This window comes from Ziziphus jujuba, chromosome 8 (genome assembly GCF_031755915.1).
Source record: "Ziziphus jujuba cultivar Dongzao chromosome 8, ASM3175591v1".
NCBI classification, from domain to species: domain Eukaryota; kingdom Viridiplantae; phylum Streptophyta; class Magnoliopsida; order Rosales; family Rhamnaceae; genus Ziziphus; species Ziziphus jujuba.
This window is the reverse complement of record NC_083386.1, coordinates 7927934-7947912: the sequence shown is the minus strand read 5'-3', so window position 1 is coordinate 7947912 and position 19979 is coordinate 7927934. Positions and strand designations below refer to the sequence as shown.

The following is a 19979-nucleotide window of genomic DNA, read 5'->3' as shown; positions in this document are numbered from 1 at the left end:
ATTATTTCTTCATTTTGAATTTCCAACTTTTTTGTAATTACCTAACAAAATCATTCAAATATATGGCAATACTTTGGCACAAGTTTGTGTTATTCTTTTGGTTATTTTTTGACCAGCCTACGAGATACTTCCCATAACAATGTCATCTCCATTACAATCAATTTGTTCTGTATCAGACAGAGGAGAGAATAGAAAATATTTCTAAGATTTTTGTAATCCAGATTTGAGGCCAGAAGTACCAGAATAGAATATTCGAGTATTACATTGTCCAATACGAAACAATATATTTGGGTTGGGGCCCTTTGGAATTAAGATAATTAAGAGTATCATCCAATAAGAAAGAGATATGGAGGCTGTGATTTGTGAGCAGTCTAGGGGCATTTGCTTCTAGGTATGAATTAATTGCATGCTATCGAATATGGTACATTTTGTTTCTTATAACATTGCTCAAATAATCGAACGAATGTTTTTATCCATATCTTTTTGTCTATTTCATTCTTTTTATCAAGAAAAGTAACCCATTTGTGCCTTAAATTATTTCAGTCTTCATAAAATACAAATTCACAAAACATGCATGTGTTAAATACATCAAAAACCAAAAAGATAAATAAATAACTCAAACACCGTTATTTCATTCAGAGGAGATTATATAGTTTAAACATATGCGATTGTAACTATGCACCCATCAAACTGTCTAGATTTTTTATTTCCACAATTTTTTATTAAGAGAACTGTGACAACTCCTGAGAATTAGCATGGTCAACATTACAATTTTGACCAGAAGCGGCTTAAGCTAGCTTCAATTGATCCATGAGGTTCATCTGTGGGTAAGTACACATCATCTTCAAACTGCCAAAAAAGCAACAAGAATCAATTATTATCTGGCTAGGACATTAAACATCTGTATAAATCTGAAAATTAATATGCAGAAGAATGAAAACACATTAATCCAATTGACATGCATGTTTTCTGGTTAAAATAGTGAAGCTTTATTTCTTTCAGATTTTCAGTACGTTTGTCTATACCCCTTTTTAAAACTGCAATAAAAGTTCAATCAATGAATGATGAACAATAGTAGCAATATTTAAATTGTCTTCAAAACGACAGGTTCAATTATTTCTATCCCAGAAATTTAGCAGACAATAATTAAAATCAAAGAAAGAGAGTACCTTCACAATGTTATTATCTTTGTTAGACATATTAACAGGTAAGAAATGGAGATTTGGCATTTTAAGTTGTACTGATGATATATCTGGAATCCTGGAAACACACAAAATAAGATTCAGACTTACAAGCTGCCACATTTAAGAGCCAGAGATGTGCAAGACAGAGAGAGAGATACCTGTTGAGAACAGACTTTGCCATGTCATAAAGAGTACTTTGAACAGAAGCGCTGTATACTCCCTCTTTTGGATGACCATAAAAAGTTTCAGTCAATGCCCTTTTCACATCGAGGTATCTCTCTGAAAAGTAAAGTGGCTTCCTAGGAGTGCTAAAGACGGACTCATAAGAATACCTGCAACCCATTTCTCAAAAGCATGACCTTGCATTCTCCAAGTTTAGGAGGAAACTAACTTTGAAACTTTTTGTTATCATAGAAAGTATTATATACAAAAGAAACCAAAAGCACAAGCCAAAGACATTATTTTTCATCAATTCTCAAAATATAAAGCCATCAGAATGGAAGAACCCATACCTCCATGATGCAGTAACCTCTGTAGCCAGGATCCTCTCTCGTGTCTCAGGAAGAATTGTGTATTTGTCCCTAACAAATCCCTCAAAACCTGACTGCTCATAAAAAAGAATTTGAAGAAATTAGCTCAGAATCCATTCATGGCAAAGATAAATTGCAAATCACATGCATATAATCCCAACTTATAATTTTTTGACATGTTTGTTAAGCATCAATATCTCTCCAGTTATTTTAGTGCACTGAAAATGTAAAAGCCTGATAACATGTTTGCTTATGATGTCAAGTTAATCTATATTAGAAAAGGCATTAGTTCATGGAACTAAGGTAGGTAACATAGAACATAAGGATTTAAGGTCATGTTTAAGTAAGACAAGATGTATAATGTGAAAAAATAAAATAAAAGATTGTCTAGGCACAGAAGAAGAATATATATATATATATATGTGTGAGTATTATCATGTATGATAAAACATGGCATGCAATACATGTTATTAGCAGATTTAACAATTGTGAAAAGAATAAACTAACCTTTGTTGTCTTTAGCAAAGTCAAGCCTTCGATACCAGAAGTCAACGTCAGTGCTCCAGACTTCTTTACTGTCGCCTCTGTTGTGTGCTTCTCAGATCCAAGTTTAAAACCTTCAATAGAGAAAACAACAATGGAACTTTTAGTTCAAAATATATATAGACATAAGGCTTTTTATATATCTCTAGAGAGAAAAAGAAAAAGAAAAAGAAAAAAAAAAGGATGTAAATTATGAGCGAAACAATGGTTAAGACTGAAGGATAGAGACATAGGCAAACTATATTGTGAGCTTCAACTATTAGGAAATGAGCCCAACTATGTACATCAAACTCACAAATGGAAAATGAACAATGATTAATTTGAGTATTTATTTCTGACAAGTATCCTTAGCCTATTTAGTTTCTTTGGTTGAAAAGATGCAATTACATTTCATTCACTAGTTGCTTGTGCTTTTTTTTTTTTTTTTTCCTCCATACTACTGGCAGTCACAAAGCCAAAATACCTTGGTCACTTTATATTAAATGCTTAAAAGTAATTACAAACTAAGATGAAAAAAGAAAGAATTCTTCAATTGTATATTGTAATATATATATATATATATATATATATATTATGAAAGATTGTAAAACTAACCATGTTCATGTTCTTGACCATCTATAGACACACGCTCCCATGGCTTTTCCACTATCTTAACAATGGCAGCATGTACCTACAAAATAAGAACAAGGATAGGATTTGACTAACCAACAAATTGTTTATTCTAGAATTATACTATCATGTACCAAAGACTTTAAAAAAAAAAAATTAAAAAAAATAAAAATAAAAAGAAGAATAAGAGGAATTTAAAGAGAAATGCATAACTATTTGAATTTAAACCTCATATAATGGAACAAAAAACATTGCACCACCATATACACAATTATCATATCAAATTTCGATACTCCCTCACTACCAGGCATAACCAAATTTCATGCAGACAAGAAACTTAACAGGCTAATTTTTCTTTTCAGCATTCTCTACCATGCCAACTTTTCCATTTTTCAATGTGGCCTTTGATGTAGATAGTCTAAACTAAATAAGTACCAAACCTAAACTAAACATGACTATTCAGATATAAATAATCCCCAACAAAGATATAATTGGACATTGACACATCATCAATGATCTGACATAAGCATTTTCCTACAGAGTCATTGATGTAGGCAGGATCTACAGAGGAGTTTCTGGACTAAAACCAGAGGTTCCGATAAACCCAAACAGTTCCTGGACTTAACAAGAGGATGCCTCCCAAAGGGTTTTTCACTCCTCTACTTTAAGCAAAGATACAATTCCATATTCTGTCTAACTCTCTTCATTCTCCATCTATATATGCTACGAGACCTACTACCAGACCCATTCCAAAAATAAAGCTATTTAAGAACAAAACGACACAACTTAATACAGACCCAAACAACATAGTTTTAATAAAGACTAATAAAAGGACTTAATGTTTATCTGATGTGTCAACTCCACCGCACCAGTCATCTACCATAAAATTTCATTTTTAAGCCTTTTTGTTATTCTGAACAATGCTAATCTTCAGCTGGAAATCAAGTTCAATTGCCAATCTAGCAGCACATATCTCAAGGATTAAATGACAAGTTTGTCCCACGCAGAAAACACTATACAATCAACTTTAAAACGAAACAAGACAAACACTTAACTTTTCAAAAGCTTGGAAAAAAAATAAAAAATAAAAAAATCAACTCGACTCAGGCTTAATCCTAATTGTTTGGAATTCACTAGATGAATTCTCATGATAAAGGAACTGGGATCCACCAAATGAATTCTCTTTCGCCATTAATGGTATCTGCAGCTATATTCACTACGAAATCTCTAACAAATATTTTAGTTAATATTTTTAGTGTTACTTTACTTAAGAATGGTCCAATTGTAACTTTGATATTCTACCTTTATTCGGTGAGAACCCTCATGTACACAGCATAGTCTCATTTCTAAATGACTTTCCCCTTCCTTACTAAAGAGGAAGGATAATATAAAAGAGAAAAATTAAAGAATATAGAGAAGTTCTACGGTTAATTAGCATTAAAAAAGTAGATAATTTAATATTCACCTGCTGGTAAAATGATGTGAAATGTTTTGCAAGTTCAATAGCAAATTCCTCCACTGAGAGTTGTTCCGAACATTCCTTCGCTTTCGCATATACCTGTATTACAACTCAGTTTACCTTCTAAAAGCAAGTAAATGGGATTATAATGCTAGAAATCGGAACAAGCTGGCAATTAGATGGATGACAAGAAGCAATATCATCACTAAGTACTTTCGTCTTGTGCAAAGGCAAGTTGTACTAAGCAAGCTCAGAAGTCAACATATGAACTCGATAATTTGAACTTTAGTCCCAAAAGATGTATTAGAAGGTAGCTACTTTAATCAATTTCAGAGAGCCCTTTGTTTTTCTTCCATAATTTAGTTACAAAGAGCTAAACAACATTAGAGATTTAAAAAGTGATGGAACATTGGATCCTTGCAGAGATTCTAAATGGGGTTCAGTTTTGTAACAATAGATTTGGATCTAGAAGCCGGTTTCTGAGACTGAAAATGAAAAACTTAGACATAACAAAATCACATATTCCAATCACCATTAAAGATACAGAGAAACACTTAATAAATTATTTTCAAGGATTTCTTAGGAATTACAGACTCCCAGGCATCAAATTCATATCCAATAAAAAGACGTAAATTTGATAAGACTGGAGAAGGAAAAAGGAACAGGTTTATTAGACAGCTCATAAACATAAAGATAGTTAGAGAAAGACCTCTACGATTTAACAAATCCAGACGAAGTAGAAACAAAACAAATCCAGACGAAGTAGAAACAAATTTTGGTCAACAAGTTCACTCCGTTTGACTGCTGGAAATAAATACTAAGGTGAACTGAAATAGAGCATTTTTGAGATCCTTAAGTTTTCTTTCTATTTCACTTTCCTCGGCTTTCTCAGCAACCAAACAGAGAATCAAAGGGAATCAAACAAACCGAAAGAGATTCCAAAACAAAAACAGGTTAAAGACAGAAAAAGATATATAACTAGATTAAATTAAATCTTACAGTGTTCTTGATAGTATCGGTGGCGACGATGTTGGAATTGTCACCGCGAACATAAGCGGCTAAGCAATCGGAGAGTAGGCTTATGCTGACGTTCCATTCAACGATGAAATGACGTCCGTCTTTGTTGTTCCTCCAAACCCTGGCAACTCTCACCCTCGATTTGCCGTGTCTCTGCTCGAAGTTGAAGTCATCTACTTCATCCGCCATGGTTGCCCTGCTTCTTCTTCTTCTTCTTCTAGTTCTGGTTTCTGGTCCTTCTTCTCGGAGCTGTTGGCTCGTAAGATTACATTATATATACAAAGTTCGATACAGATACGTTTGAAAAAGCGAGCCACGTGGATCCCAACCGGAGTCGAGAAGCAGACCGCTATCTGCGCTGACATCTCCTCTCCTTTTTCAAGCGCGTTTCTCAACTCTCTCTCTCTCTCTCTCTCTCTCTCTCTCTCCCCCCCTCTCTCTCTCTCTATATATATATATATATTTGGATTTTTATTTATTACCTCTTATTATTATTTTTGCTCTAAATTTTAATACAAAAAATTATTATTTAACAAACAAAAAAAATTACTCCAATAAGTTGTGGCCGAAACATTATAAGTTAATTAATCTATAAATTAGTATACAAAAGTAAGATTTTAAATGGCCCCGTTCAATACTGTTTTCGAAAAGCCTTTTTTTTTCTGTGTTTTAAAATTAAAAAATTCTAAGGACATGTAATATTTTTCAACTAATATTATTTAAGAGACATCTAATAAGTTTATATTCATCATAAAATATGTATAAATATGTTTCAAAATTTAAGAATAAAAAAACTCAAATGGGCAAGAATATATTCTGTGAAATTAAATAATTAATAAAAAATAATTACAGCAAAGAGATGCAATATACGCGCTATGATGTGAAGTGGGGGTTGTAACAGTGAAGTTGTTCCACTGTGGTATTTTATCTTGCTTTATCGGTTGGCGTTATGTCATTGTCGCCGTCATTGTGCCTCGTTATATTAGTTGTTATTGCTGATACGGCCTTGTTTTCTATTGGTTTAGCAGTAATTAAAAGTTGTAATATTTGGATAAGGATCTGAAATTGGACCACCAAAACAATCGATGTGACATTACTCATCCCCAAAAAAAATTAAAAATAAATGAGACAGTCATTACCAAAAAAAAATAAAAATAATATTAATAAATGAGATAGTAAAAAAAGATAGAAATTCCCATATCTTAACCAATTAAGACTTTCGGCATAATTTTTAAAAAGCTGGTTTTACAGTTCAAAAATTATTTATGAAAAGTATTTTGGACAACTTTTTAAGTGCTTAAACTTTTGGATTTCTAAAATTTTTAATCAGAATCAATTAATAATAAGCTTCTCAAATAGAATTTTTAAGAAAGTAAAAGTAAAAGTTAAGTCAAAAATTATATTAAAGATATTAATTAATTTATCAAGTTATTTATCAACTATAGAACATATTAATATAATATAAATAAATAATAAATGTAATTAAATATAAATAAATCACATAATAAAATGTATACGTTAGTTGGTGGCTCTAAAATTTTTCTTATGTCAAATAAAATTTAAAACCAATTTATTTGGCTCAATCTATTAAGATGGCTTCCAACTTAAAGTAAAATAAAAAACCATCAAAACTATGTGTTCTTAGATTCCCCAAAATAAACTATGGGCTCTTTCAATTTAGTCAATAACTACTTAGAAAACTATCTTAAACTATCTTGCACTTTATAATCTTTTTAAAATTTAAACTTCTAGAGGGACATTAATCCCACAAGTCTCCAAAACTTCTTTATTTCGGAACAAAATATTTTAGCCTTTCCACATCCCAACAGCCATTTTAATCATTCAGCAAACAAAAACAGCCATTCTACTCAAATATTTATAACAGAAATCCAAGAGAAAGCATAAATTTGCATTTGCTTTTTATACTTTTAAGACTTTACAAGTTACGACTATACATCTATGAATATTATGTCCTTTCTAATGTCTCCATCCTAAGGTGGAAACCCATTACCGATGTAATATTTATTAATTGGCTCATGCATTTTAATATTTTTTTTAAATTAAAAATCCAATACAGAATATAAATTCTTTAATTATAATTAATTAAATTATAAAATTGAAATATGAATTCCACCATGATGACCACCATTGATAAATAAATAGCACTTTTCCATTCTTGTAGATTACAAGCCAAATTCTAGCTGGCAATATGGATTTTTCTTTGCATGAAAAGTTCATATTTGATCAATTCTCCCTAGCTAGTTTGAAGAGGAAATGCATTTGAAAAACAATCATGAATACTTTTCTCTTAGCCAAGCGTGTGGAGAAGCTAGCTCTCGTATCATTGGCATTAGGCAGGTTAACTTGGCCGACAAGTTAAAATAAAATATTTTTACCAAGAAAAAAAAAAGTTAAAATAAAATACATTGTTTAAAAGCAAAACTAATGTAGCAATTTAATTGGAATATCCTAATGATTCGCCTTTTAAATTAAATTATTTGAATTCAAAATTTTCTTTACCAAGGTGAGGTGATAACATAGAAAATTTGACATTTCATTCTACATATTATTTTAATTAATTGAATAGGCAAATTAAAGAACTAAGCCTTGAATTTATCATCTAAGAATTATAAAATTAAACATCCATTATCAACTACATTACCATAAAGGATCTCATTTTGGAAATTTTGAGATGACAAATTTTAAGATCTACAAACTAACCAAAATAGATATTCAGCCATATTTTAATTATGACAATGCTATAAGATTAGTGATAATTACTCTAAAATTAATGGGGTTATTTGTACTATGTATGGAGGATGCGGTGTGGGGGCAGCAACTATTGCATTTGCATTGGATGAATGATGCATCACAACTGTCGGCCACGTGTCAAAGCATTATTCTGACAAGGATGAAGTACACGTCACAGGAGCAGTTACAATCCATCACTCAATGACGTCAACTCCCATCCGTAATTTTTTTTCTTTTTTTGGTAATAACTTCTAACTGTAATTTGGTTAAATCAGTAAAAGCAAAAATTATGTCCAAGTCCAACAACGTTTAAAACCAATTTATTTGGCTCAGTCTATTAAGATGGCTTCCAATGCAAAATAAAATAAAAAACCATAAGAACTATATGCTAATAGATTTCCAAAAACACTTTATGGGTTTTTTGAATTTAATCAATAACTAATTAAAAACTATCTTCCACCTTATAATTTTCTTAAAATTCAAACTTCTAGAGTAATATTATCCCATGAACCTCCAAACTTCTTATTTTGAGAACAAAATATTTTAGCTTTTCCACATCCCAAAAAGCATTCTAATCGTTTACCAAACAAAAACAGCAATTCTAATCAATATTTATATTAGTAACCGAAGATTGGATTTGTTTGCATTTGTTTGCCTACTTTTAAGACTTTACACAAGTTACAACTATACATCAAAGAATATTATATCCTTTCTAATGCCTCCATCCAAAGCTTGAATGGCTTCATCCAAGCGATTATTCTACTCTCCAAGCCAATGAGAATCATTGCTGATGCAATATTTATTAATTGGCTGCATTTTAATATTTTTTTTAATTCTTTAAAATTAAAAATCTGATATAGAATATAAATTCTTTAATTAAAGTTAATTAAATTGTTAGATTAACATATGAATTCACTATGATGGTCAATATTGGTAAAGAAATAGCACTTTTTCATGTTTTTTTGTAGATTACAAACTAAACTCTAGGTGGCAATATGGATTTTTCTTGGCATGAAAAGTTCATATTTGGTAAACCCTCTCTAGTTGGTTTGAAGAGGAAATGCATTTGAAAAACATTCCTCCACAAGTTAAAATAAAATATTTTTACCCAAAAAAAATGTTAAAAAAGAATTCAGCTTTTGAAAACGAATCTAATATGGCAATTTAATTGGAATATTTTATTGTTTAGCTTTTTTTTTTTAAAATAAAATTATTCGAAATACAAAAATTTCAATACCAAGGGGTGAGGTGATAACATAGAAAATTTGACATTTCAGTTTGGATTTAAAAAAAAAATAAATAAATAAATTGAAGAAGGGGATTTAAGCACCTAGTCTTTGAATAATTCAAATTTTGAGGATTATAAAATTAAGCATTAATCCTTATTGCCAAGGAGACAGCCACAAAGGAATTTCATTTTAGAAAATTTGAGGTGACAAATTTTAAGATATATAAGCTAACAAAAATGATATTCATCAATATTTCAGTTAGTGATGAAGAAAAATATATAAAATTAATGGGTTATATAACTTGATTATTTGGATGATGACTATAAATTAATGGTGTGGGGGCAGCAACTAATGCATTTGCATTAGATTTAATGCTGCACCACAACTGTTGGACACGTGCAAAACAATTAATCTGACTAGGATGTAGTACAATTACATCCATAACACAATGACCGTCAACTCCCAACTGTAATTCAGTTAAATTATTAATAATTTATTTTCTTTTTCCAAAATAAATTTAATAGAAATTAAAAAAAAAAAAAAAAAAACCAATTTTTGTCTATTTACAGTAATATAAAGTGGAAACCTATCAGATTTTGTACATAGAGCAAAATTCCCACACTTTTGTTTTTTTTGACACCCACAAACCTCTCTTTGGTGTTTCGTCCATCTTCCACCAGAACGCAGAGAGCAAATAATCCCACGAAGGAAGTAAGACAGAACAAAAAAAAGGTTTCTGCAGCCCTTTTTTTTTACTTTGTCACTTCGTGGGGGTGGGTTCCAATTTCCAAACCCTTTTTTTTTGGATTGATTAAGAGGAAATTGGGTATGGAAATGGAACATTCTGGTGTGCAGAAGAATAGGGTGGTCATCGTTGGAGGTGGAATTGGTGGTGCTTTTGTTGCTTGCTCTCTCCAATTTTGTGCAGATGTTGTCCTTGTTGATCAGTAAGCCAGCAAATTCCCTTCTCTATTTCATTTTTTCTTCCTTATTATTATGAAGCTTTATATCTCTTTGAATTTCATGTCTAATGCCATATGTAATAATTCACATATGGGACTTACATGAATTTCTTTTCTAATGTTATATGGATAGACCCAAAGTTTCAAACTTTTGGATCAATAACCAACATATATCAGAGCAAAAAAGAAAAACTTATTATGAGCATGTTGATGTCAAATTCGTCACCATTATCAATATAAAGGGGCTTAATACTATATGTAATGATTAATGTATGAGCTTCCCCCCAAAATGCTAGTCTCTAATTGACTTTTGAGTTCTAAGGCCTTTGCTAAAAGTATTCATGATCTTCCAAGTAAATTCTCTCTGCCACTTGGGGGTTGGAGGTACCATAGAATTGGTTATCTCAGCAAATATAAACCGTTGGGATTACAAAAAGCAATTTACCATTTCCTTTTCCTAGACCAAAATGGAAATGAAAGAAAATCAAGGTTCATTAATGAATGGTTCTTTGCCATTTCACCCCTTTTTCCTGTTCATTTTTTTGAGGAGTTTTGTCTAAAACTTGCAAAAATTGGATATTCTTCTATGGATGTTCCTTGTTATTGTCCCTGTCTCCCCTAAAATGATTGCATAGAACAAGGTTGTAACTGATTTCAGAAATAATACTTTTTCCTTTTATGATCCAAATTATTGTTGAAGCCTCAAGATTGATAGTCATTTTTGTCTGATATTTGTCTGTAAGGTTTTCTACCATTCTGTTTCGTACCTCTATTCCTTAAATGTTGAGAATGAATGGATGACACCAGGAAGGAGTATTTCGAGATCCCATGGGGGAGCCTGAGGTCAATGGTGGACCCATCTTTTGCTGAAAGATTAGCGATTAATCATTCTGATTATCTTCCCAATGCACGGATTGTGGCATCTTCTGCAACTGACATAACAGAGAATGACGTGGTGACGGAAGATGGTCAATCGCTTCCTTATGACTATCTTGTCATCGCTACAGGTCATGTGAATTCTGTTCCCAGAACTAGAGCTGAGAGGCTTAGTCAGTACCAGGCAGGTGAACATACTTGGGACTAATTATTTATCATTTTATTCCGTCTTGTTATGTATTGTTTGCCATTCTAACAATCTTTGATCGTTTGGGCATCAAATCATCCGCATGCAGTGTCAGAGGAGATAAAATCTGCTAATACAATTTTGATTGTGGGAGGGGGTCCTACTGGTGTGGAGCTCGCTGGTGAAATTGTATATGACTTCCCAGAAAAGAAAGTGGTGTTGGTGCATCGTGGGCCAAGATTGCTAGAATTTATTGGTTTTAAGGCTTCCCAAAAGGCACTGGCTTGGTTGACATCAAAGAAAGTTGAAGTGATTTTGGATCAGTCGATCGATATGGGTAACATATCTGACGGTGTTGTTCAAACCTCTGCTGGAGAAACGATAAAAGTTGATTGCCATTTTGATTGTACTGGTAAACCAATGGGTTCATCTTGGCTTAGAGGGACTGTTCTAGAGGATAGTCTGGATATAAATGGAAGGTTGATGGTTGACGAGAACTTGAGGGTCAGGGGCCATAAAAATGTCTTCGGTATAGGAGATATCACTGATATTAAGGTAAGTCCATCCATCCAGAGTGTGTCTATAAAATTACTTTTTATAATTGTTTTGTTTTTATTACAGTATTGGATCTATAACTTGAAACATGTACATATTGCCATCTGGTAAATGGGTATTATTCCTTAGTCCTTCCATGTTAAATTGAGTTCAATAACCATTTATAGAGGTTGGTTACATTATCTCTTCTAGTAATTGGAGTTCTGACTTGGGTTATCTTACATAAGAGAGCCAACTAGTAGTGTTTTCAAAAGTTATAGTTGTTGTATGCATAACGTGGAGGCATGCTCAAGGTTTGTTATGCAATTCTGGGTAAGAAGTGTATTTCTCTTCCTTCGTGTGTCAATGGTTGCCTGTGTGTACGTACAAAAGTTGTAACTATAATATGGAAGTAAAGAATTGGAATGCATTTACATCTTGTACCCTTAGAAATTGATAGAGTGGAATCATAAATTCCTTGGGTTATCTGTAGATTTCTTAGAACCCTCATTAAGTGGAAACAACATATAGTAATGGCCTTTTACACCATAGCCACTCATCAAGATAAAATATAATGATGTCATATTGTTTAATGGCCTTTTACACCATAGCCACTCATCAAGATAAAATATAATGATGTCATATTGTTTCTTTCTCCATGCATATGTATTAGACAAGAATAATATGTGTATTTATCATAACAAAGATTACTATTCGAAGGGCATTTAATTGTAACCTTGGTGCTATTTCAATAAGTTCAAATTTACAATTAATAAAGTCTAGTTTCAGTCCCTCAAAAGATATTGGAAGTAGCATAATTGTCTGAAATTGAATATTTTTAAGGTTGAGTTAGCTGCATAGTTGATATTTTGTTTTTCTCATCAGTTTGAGGGATTGTACTATGTGGTTGCATATTTTGAACATTGTTTACACTTGTATGGTTGCTTCGCTGAACGTAAGTCTTTCTTCATGGCCTGAGCTCTTTGTTCTATATGGACTTTGACATGCTAAGCAAAGCTTTTGTTCGTCTCCTAGTCATACTGCAGGAACTAGCTCCTCTCTATAAGATACCATAGCATGATCTAGATTAGACTCAAATATTAGCTGCCATTGATTTACCTTTTCAATAGGTCACAACCTAGGCCATGTTGGCTGTAACGATAAAACCTTCTATGATCTGGCCTTTTGATAAATTGGATCGAAATTACTACTTCATTTCTTTACCATTTTCTCTGTTTTAAGATACTGCACTGCATATTTGAGAGAAAACCTTGTCATCCATTAACAAATTACAATTAATATGTACCAGGAGATCAAACAAGGGTATTTGGCACAGAGACATGCTCAAACAACTGTCACAAACTTGAAGCTGTTGTTAACAGGAGGAAAAGAGAGCTGCATGGTTACCTATAAGACCAGTATAAATATGGCAATAATTTCACTTGGGAGGAAAGATGGTCTAGCTCAACTTCCATTTCTGACGATTTGTGGATGGTTGCCTGGCTTGATCAAATCTGGTGACTTGTTTGTGGGAAAAACAAGGAAACAACTTGGATTAAATTTCTGATCTTTAGCAGCCTTGAAAGTAAGTTGGATTTTGAACAAACTGTCCTTTGTCATTGTATTTTTGATAAATTGTTCTCTGGCAACAATGTAGTATCATTCGGCCCCAGATTTTATCATGTTTAGTGGGTTCGACTTGATCCTTATCGATCAATAGCTGTTGAAGGTCTCAAGAACTAAGCTTGCATTGGACTTTGCTGGACATAAAGTGAGCTCTTCACCTCTGTGAACTCTATTTCTATTTTCCTGCAATGGTGATCCATTGGGACAGATAGGGTGTAATGCTTCGAATATCTTTATACCTTGAAAGGGCTATCACTGTACTCCAACTTATATTACAAAAAGGAAAATCATACAAATTTTGGCATCTTGATGGAGCAGTATGTGAATCTGATTGCTTATATTATTCTGCTGATTTAAATGAAGAAAGACATAAAAATGCACGCTTTTTAAAAACAATTTATTATAATGGTAAGAGAGTATTTTATCTCATTTCAAGATAACTGCCCTGGTGGCTTTACATTTTTCTCAAATAATTATTCTAAGTTTGAGTCTCCATCTTAATACATTTGAAAAAAGAATCCATTACACCCAGCGTGCTGAAAATTTCCTCCTACGTTAGAAACTAAGGTGTAAATAGAGTAATGTTTATCAAATTTATTTATCAAATGATATATATTAAAATATTTTTAACCAATATATTCATATAATTTAAATATAAAAAAGTAAACATTTAAATAAATAAATAAATTTAAAAAATAAACAAATTAAATATTATTGTATCATCGAATACATTATTTAATAAATAAATTTTATAAATATTTTGATAAAACTAACATCATTATTAAAATAAAAAGTTATTTACGTTGTGGTCCCTTATTTTAATATATTTTGCACACTTAGTTTTGATCTCTTATTTTTTTTATTTTGGTATTTTTATCCTGTAAGTTCAGTTTCGTTTACACCATTAGGTTTTTTTTGGGCCCATTTTCAATCAAAATTCTCTTAAGTAGAAGAGAGCCAAAGTGCAAATTCACATGCTTGTGAGATTTCAAATGCAATAAGTACTAAAAAAGTAAAAAAGAAAAATAAAATATTTTTCAAAATTAATGGGAAAATTTAAATAATTACTAAAATTGAATATTTTTCTTTAAACAAAAAACAGAGATAAAATTTTAAAAAATCTATAGACCCACTGCATTTTCTTTTTATTCCATTTATTTATTATAACAAAATGTATTTGTTATTTTAACAAAATATTGTGACATTTTTAAATTTTTATATATATTCTCTTAAAATAATTTCAAAACTTTAATATCCAATTCGGTTTTGCATGAAAAATATAATTTATTTCCTTTTTACTTCTTTCCATTTATTTAGGGTAACAAAGTAATCATTATTGGCGGATATGTAGTTCTCCATAAATATTGTCCTTTCAGAAATTTTTTATAATGCAGAAGTTTTTTCAGATTGATTGGTTTCATGGTTTAAAAAATTTTAATTAATTTAACACTGGATTTGATATTTGATTTTCTATTCTTAGCTTCAAAGTTTTTTAAACCCTAAGTCAGCCAATCTGTTATTCAATTAAATAAGTAAAATTCTAATTAAAAGATAGAGTATTTATTTATTTATTTTTTATATAATTTATTTTTATTTTTATTTGGAATATCTCCAAAAGGATAAAGGCAAAAGTTCGGTGACGCTTGCAAAGAAGTCTAAAGAGAACCCCGTCAAATCTCCTAAATTCCAACCCTGTTTAGCAGAAAAAGGGAAAACCCATTAATTTTTGTATAAAACCCAAGTCATTCTCCTCTGGAAATTTCCCTATTTCTTCCTGGAATAGTATATGTCCAAATCAAAATCTTCTTCTCTGTGATTCCTTTGTCTCTAAGCTTCCTTGTAAGAGATCCCAAATCTTAAACTTTCCTCTTCTTCTTCTTCTTCATCCGTGTGTTCTTTTGTAAGTTTTCAATTCGATTTACAACTTGTTCGAGAAGAAGAAAGAGGAAGATGAAGAGGGTTTTTGGTGCTAAGAAAGATAAAGAGCCCCCTCCTTCCATTCAAGATGCTTCAGAAAAGGTAGGGTTTTCCTTTTTATCCCTCTTTTTATTTATTTTTCTTCCATGATACTTAAATGTGGGTAAATATGCAATCAACAGATCCGATCGTCTCGGTTTATTTATTTATGTTTTGGGATTTCTTCAAATTGGTTAGTTACTTAAATTACCATTGGTAAAGTAGGAGATCCAAAACATGTACTGGCTATAATGTTTGAACTCTGATAGAATTGCCAATTTTTTGGTTTTTGTTGTGCTAACTTGATGCTGTGTTAACCCTTTTCTTGGTTATTATCGAAAGATTTCTGCATCAGGATAAGAATCCCACTTTAAAATTAAGCCCTCATGGCAATTGTAGTGCATCAATTCCTTTCATTTTGCAATTTGATTACTTTACTGAAAACCTGACCTACCCACATAATCCTTAATCAACCTACCATCACGGGTTTTAGTTCATTTTTTGAATTTAATGTATGGTTGTCATAATTTGGTGTGTCATGCGGGTCACCTACGAGTGTTAATTTTGTATACAGCAGTCGTAAGCTTTTCCATAAGTTTTTGTAGCATTAAGGTTCTTTTTCTCCTCCAATAGAGATGATTTCTTTTTGTCAATGTACTCCTATTGTTGTTTACTTGATTTTTTTGGTGCTAAAAAATACTTCACTTTATTGTAAAATAAACCTGTGTTGCTGTACAGACGTATATAGTAAGTAAACAAGATGATAACTTTACTGTATTCTTTTGTAGATAAATAAAAGAGGTGACACTGTGGAGGAAAAGATCACTAAGCTTGATGCAGAACTTAGTAGGTATAAAGAACAAATTAAGAAAACAAGACCTGGTCCTGCGCAAGAAGCTGTTAAAGCTCGAGCGATGAGGGTTCTCAAGCAAAAGCGAATGTAGGTGCCTTCTCCATGTTTTTGCCCCCTTTTATTTTGTTTTATTGGCTGATTTAATTTTGTCGAAACCCTCATATTATTCATATGCATGATATTATTTCTCTGCAAACCAATACTCCAATATAACTGCTAGTTGTGGCATTGAGGGATTTGATTGTAGTTCTTGAAGAAGGTTTGAAATGAGTAAGAGCTCAAGTTCAGTAGTTGGTTTAGGTAGACTGTGCTGAACCCCTCAGTCATCAGCATGGATGAGATTAGATAAAAGAAGTTGTTTCAGAGAGTTAATGTGGAAGAAAGTAATTTAAAAACAACTGCAGAAACATGAGGAGCAACTGAAGTAACTATTGATGTATTGTTTGAAAATTATATGAGTGATGGAATAAGGGTATGTGTAGATAGAGATGCACAGGTTTACAGGGCAGACAACTTGGGTAATTGCACTATCAAATTTGGAAGTCAACTTATGTTTGAACTTTGAATTATTGACACTATTTTATCATGCAAGGCCATTAGTTAATCTCTTTTTCATGATTTATGCTTGTGTCTAATCTTTACCACTTTTTGGTCTCGCATCTGTGCTGCCATGATATTATCAGAGACAAATTATAGCTAATCATGCATAGATTTTAGCTCTTGTGAGCCTTGTTGATATTCTAATAGTAAAAATGGAGTCATTCGTCATTCTCCTTGACAATCGGATTAAGTTTCATTTTTCTTGCAAATTATATAATGAAACAGAATATAATTCCATTTGCATCTTCTTTTGCTTATGCCATTTGCTGAATCAACTGTTAATTCTGGGCAGGTATGAAGGGCAGCGTGACATGCTGTACAATCAGACTTTCAACCTGGATCAAGTTGCATTTGCTTCTGAGGGTATTAAAGATGCTCAGCAAACTGTAAGTATTGAATTTTATTGAGATGCTAGCTATTCATTTAAAATATTTACTCATAAGGCTGTTTGGTATGTCGTATGCTATTTTTATTGAGTTTATATAACGACTGTAACGACTATTATATGATATAAAATATAGTTGCTTGAGTAAGATTGTCAAAGTTATGTAATAATAAACTAAAAAGTGGCAATTCAGAGCCTTTTTATTGAGTTTATAATTTTTAGGTTTATGATTTTAATGACCTAATTTACTCTAATATATGGAGTTTGTCTATATATTAATTGAATTTATGATGATAAGTCTTTTGTTCAATTTGTTTATAGCATGGTTTAGATAGAGAAGCTGCCCAAAATAAGTTTAAATGATTGGTATAAAAATGCACCAGCTTGTAGAGTTACTCTTTGCTGCATTAACTTTGGTTCAGTGGGGCTGTGGATATTCACCGTGAAATATTTGTTTTCTTCGTAGCGCCCCAAGGGGCAGAGTTCAAGGCTGTTCAGGCGGAGCTTTTTCTCTACCCTTATTGGAACCGGCTGCCTACCTCCTGAGAGGTAGGGGATGGGATGGACCATTTTGTGACTAGGGAAAGGCTTACCCATAAATGTGTGGTTAATCTAAGATCTAGGTCCTCTATACTTGTTTTGTTTTCCATTTAGGTATTTAGTTAGGCATATGGTCTGCATGTACTTTGGAAGTTTATATGTATATATGTGTATATATATATATATATATATTTTTTTTTTTGCTTTGTTACAGATATTTTTATTTGTTCTTTGCAGATGTCAGCCCTGAAATCTGCCAACAAAGAGCTGAAAGGAATGATGAAAACTGTGAAGATTCAGGACATTGATGTATGCTATATTTTGAAGTTATTAATTCCCCCTTTAGCTTTTTTCGCTGCCTACGCTAAAAATTCTATTGATTCTTAATTTATGTAGAACTTGCAAGATGAGATGCTGGATTTGATGGATGTGAGTAACGAAATTCAAGAGACCCTAGGTAGAAGCTATAATGTGCCTGATGATATTGATGAGGAAGAGCTTATGGGTGGTAAGCAAAGCAATTATGTAAATAGATGTCCTGTAGTCAAATCAACATTGCATCGTGCAACTCTCAGTCTCCATAATTAATTTTGCTTATTGGCTCTTTTCGATTTTTGGAAGTAAATTTTGGTAAAAACATTTTTGCGTTTCCCTGCAGGATGTAAGTCTAGGTACTAGGACTGTTATCATAATATGTGACTGCTATAGGCTATTTTTTTCCTTTTTTTTTTTTTTTTTTTTTTTTTTTTTTTCCCTTTCTATTTTCAATAGTTTTTGGGATTCTGTATCCTCTCAATCATTTATTATTAGCAGTTGCACATAAGAGTTTGTATATATATGACTGAGGTTTTCATGTCATTTTTTCTTGTAATTCGTTCGTTTGGGTACATGATATCCTACCATTATAATTTTGCATTGCAGAGCTTGATGCATTAGAGGCAGATATGGGAATGGAAACTGAATCCGAAGGTGTGCCTTCTTATCTCCAACCTGATAAAGAACCAGATTTGGATGCGGAGCTTAACTTACCTGCAGCACCAATAAGACATGAGGCTGCACCGGCTGGCAGATCCAATGCCCAGGTATAATGCTACACAAATGCCATTGATTTGCCATGGAGATACTTCTCTTTTCTTTTGTTATTTCTCCTTTTTATTTTTGTTTCCTCATATCACTTGAATTGAATGCATGTAAACTGAAACTTCTTTGCAAGTTTTTGAGCAGCGATGCCCTTTTCTTAAAGTTTTAGTTATTAATGATACAGACAACACTTGATCTATTTTTGGATGTTATTTTAAAATAGTTCATGTGATAAATGAAAAGAAATAGTAAAAGTTAAATCATATTTTTTTTCTTTCCTTTAAAGTCTAGGGTTGAATTTTTCTTGTTCAATTGTATACCCATTGTTGGGTTTCTTGGGGGCTTGACCTTTGAATTTTTGGCCTCATATTTTTTTCTTTGCTTGTACCGGGAGTCAAACCCAACCTGGAGAGTGGACTAGTTGCCACTAAGCTATCTCTACAGGACTTGTAGTCTTAACTATTCTTCATGTTGAATAGTTCGTTTTGCATTTGTTTCATGATCTAATTGTTATTCAAACTTTGTTGCTGACAGGCAGAGGATGAACTGGGTTTGCCTGCTGTCCCTCGGGCATCTCTTCGTGGTTAGTGAATTATTAGCTGGATTCATTCTGTGCATTTGTTATTTGAATATTGGAGATGGAGGAAGCCCTTGTAAACATATTTTGTGGAGCTGAATATCTATATTGGTGTTCTAACTGATGTTTTCAGTTGGATATTGTTCATGAACAATGTGGTTTTTTACGACAAATATATCAATTTCTAGTTATAGGGATTAGGGTATTGGTAGTCTTGTTTTGGATGTTACATAGCTGATGCAGAAAAAACTATTTGAGAGAGAACTGAGAATTGAAGAAAATGAGAAAAACTGAGCGAACTATTTGGGAATTGGGATGAATTTCTTGGGAACCTTTGTTCTTTAATTTTTTACTTTTAACAGTTGCCAATGGAAACCAAACACGTTGACCAAGTTATGTATTGCAAACCAAACAATATGGTTTTGAAGCAAAATAAATCTTGATTTTGTTTTTATTTTATTTTATTCTTTGGTCATAAAAA

General features: G+C 32.1%; 3 protein-coding genes across 5 annotated transcripts; 2 read left to right on the top strand and 1 right to left on the bottom strand.

Annotated features, from left to right (window-relative positions):
* Nucleotides 1–604: 604 nt before the first annotated feature.
* Nucleotides 605–5752, bottom strand: LOC107413131 (uricase-2 isozyme 1). Its single transcript, XM_048470542.2, has 8 exons — nt 5325–5752; nt 4332–4424; nt 2852–2927; nt 2222–2331; nt 1697–1788; nt 1343–1516; nt 1170–1260; nt 605–849 (listed from the first exon to the last, which is right to left on the bottom strand). The coding sequence occupies exons 1-8, from the start codon at nt 5529–5531 to the stop codon at nt 766–768; spliced, it is 927 nt and encodes a 308-aa protein (XP_048326499.2). The 5' UTR covers nt 5532–5752; the 3' UTR covers nt 605–765.
* A 4164-nt stretch (nt 5753–9916) lies between these two features.
* LOC107413099 (uncharacterized) lies at nt 9917–13811 on the top strand. Of its 3 annotated transcripts, XM_016020968.4 has the most exons (5): nt 9917–10269; nt 11092–11348; nt 11457–11902; nt 13191–13466; nt 13571–13811. In XM_016020968.4, exons 1-4 carry the CDS (start codon nt 10151–10153, stop codon nt 13446–13448), a joined length of 1080 nt encoding a protein of 359 aa, XP_015876454.3. In that variant the 5' UTR covers nt 9917–10150; the 3' UTR covers nt 13449–13466; nt 13571–13811. The 3 variants fall into 3 exon arrangements, with proteins under 3 accessions (XP_015876454.3, XP_015876455.3, XP_024927898.3); XM_016020969.4 differs by having other exon boundaries at nt 13191–13811; XM_025072130.3 differs by having other exon boundaries at nt 10131–10269; nt 11028–11348; nt 13191–13811.
* Nucleotides 13812–15147: 1336 nt separating this feature from the next.
* Nucleotides 15148–19957, top strand: LOC107413127 (vacuolar protein sorting-associated protein 60.2-like). Its single transcript, XM_016020993.4, has 7 exons — nt 15148–15526; nt 16252–16403; nt 17209–17302; nt 18079–18150; nt 18238–18349; nt 18763–18923; nt 19456–19957. The coding sequence occupies exons 1-7, from the start codon at nt 15458–15460 to the stop codon at nt 19507–19509; spliced, it is 714 nt and encodes a 237-aa protein (XP_015876479.1). The 5' UTR covers nt 15148–15457; the 3' UTR covers nt 19510–19957.
* Nucleotides 19958–19979: the final 22 nt, after the last annotated feature.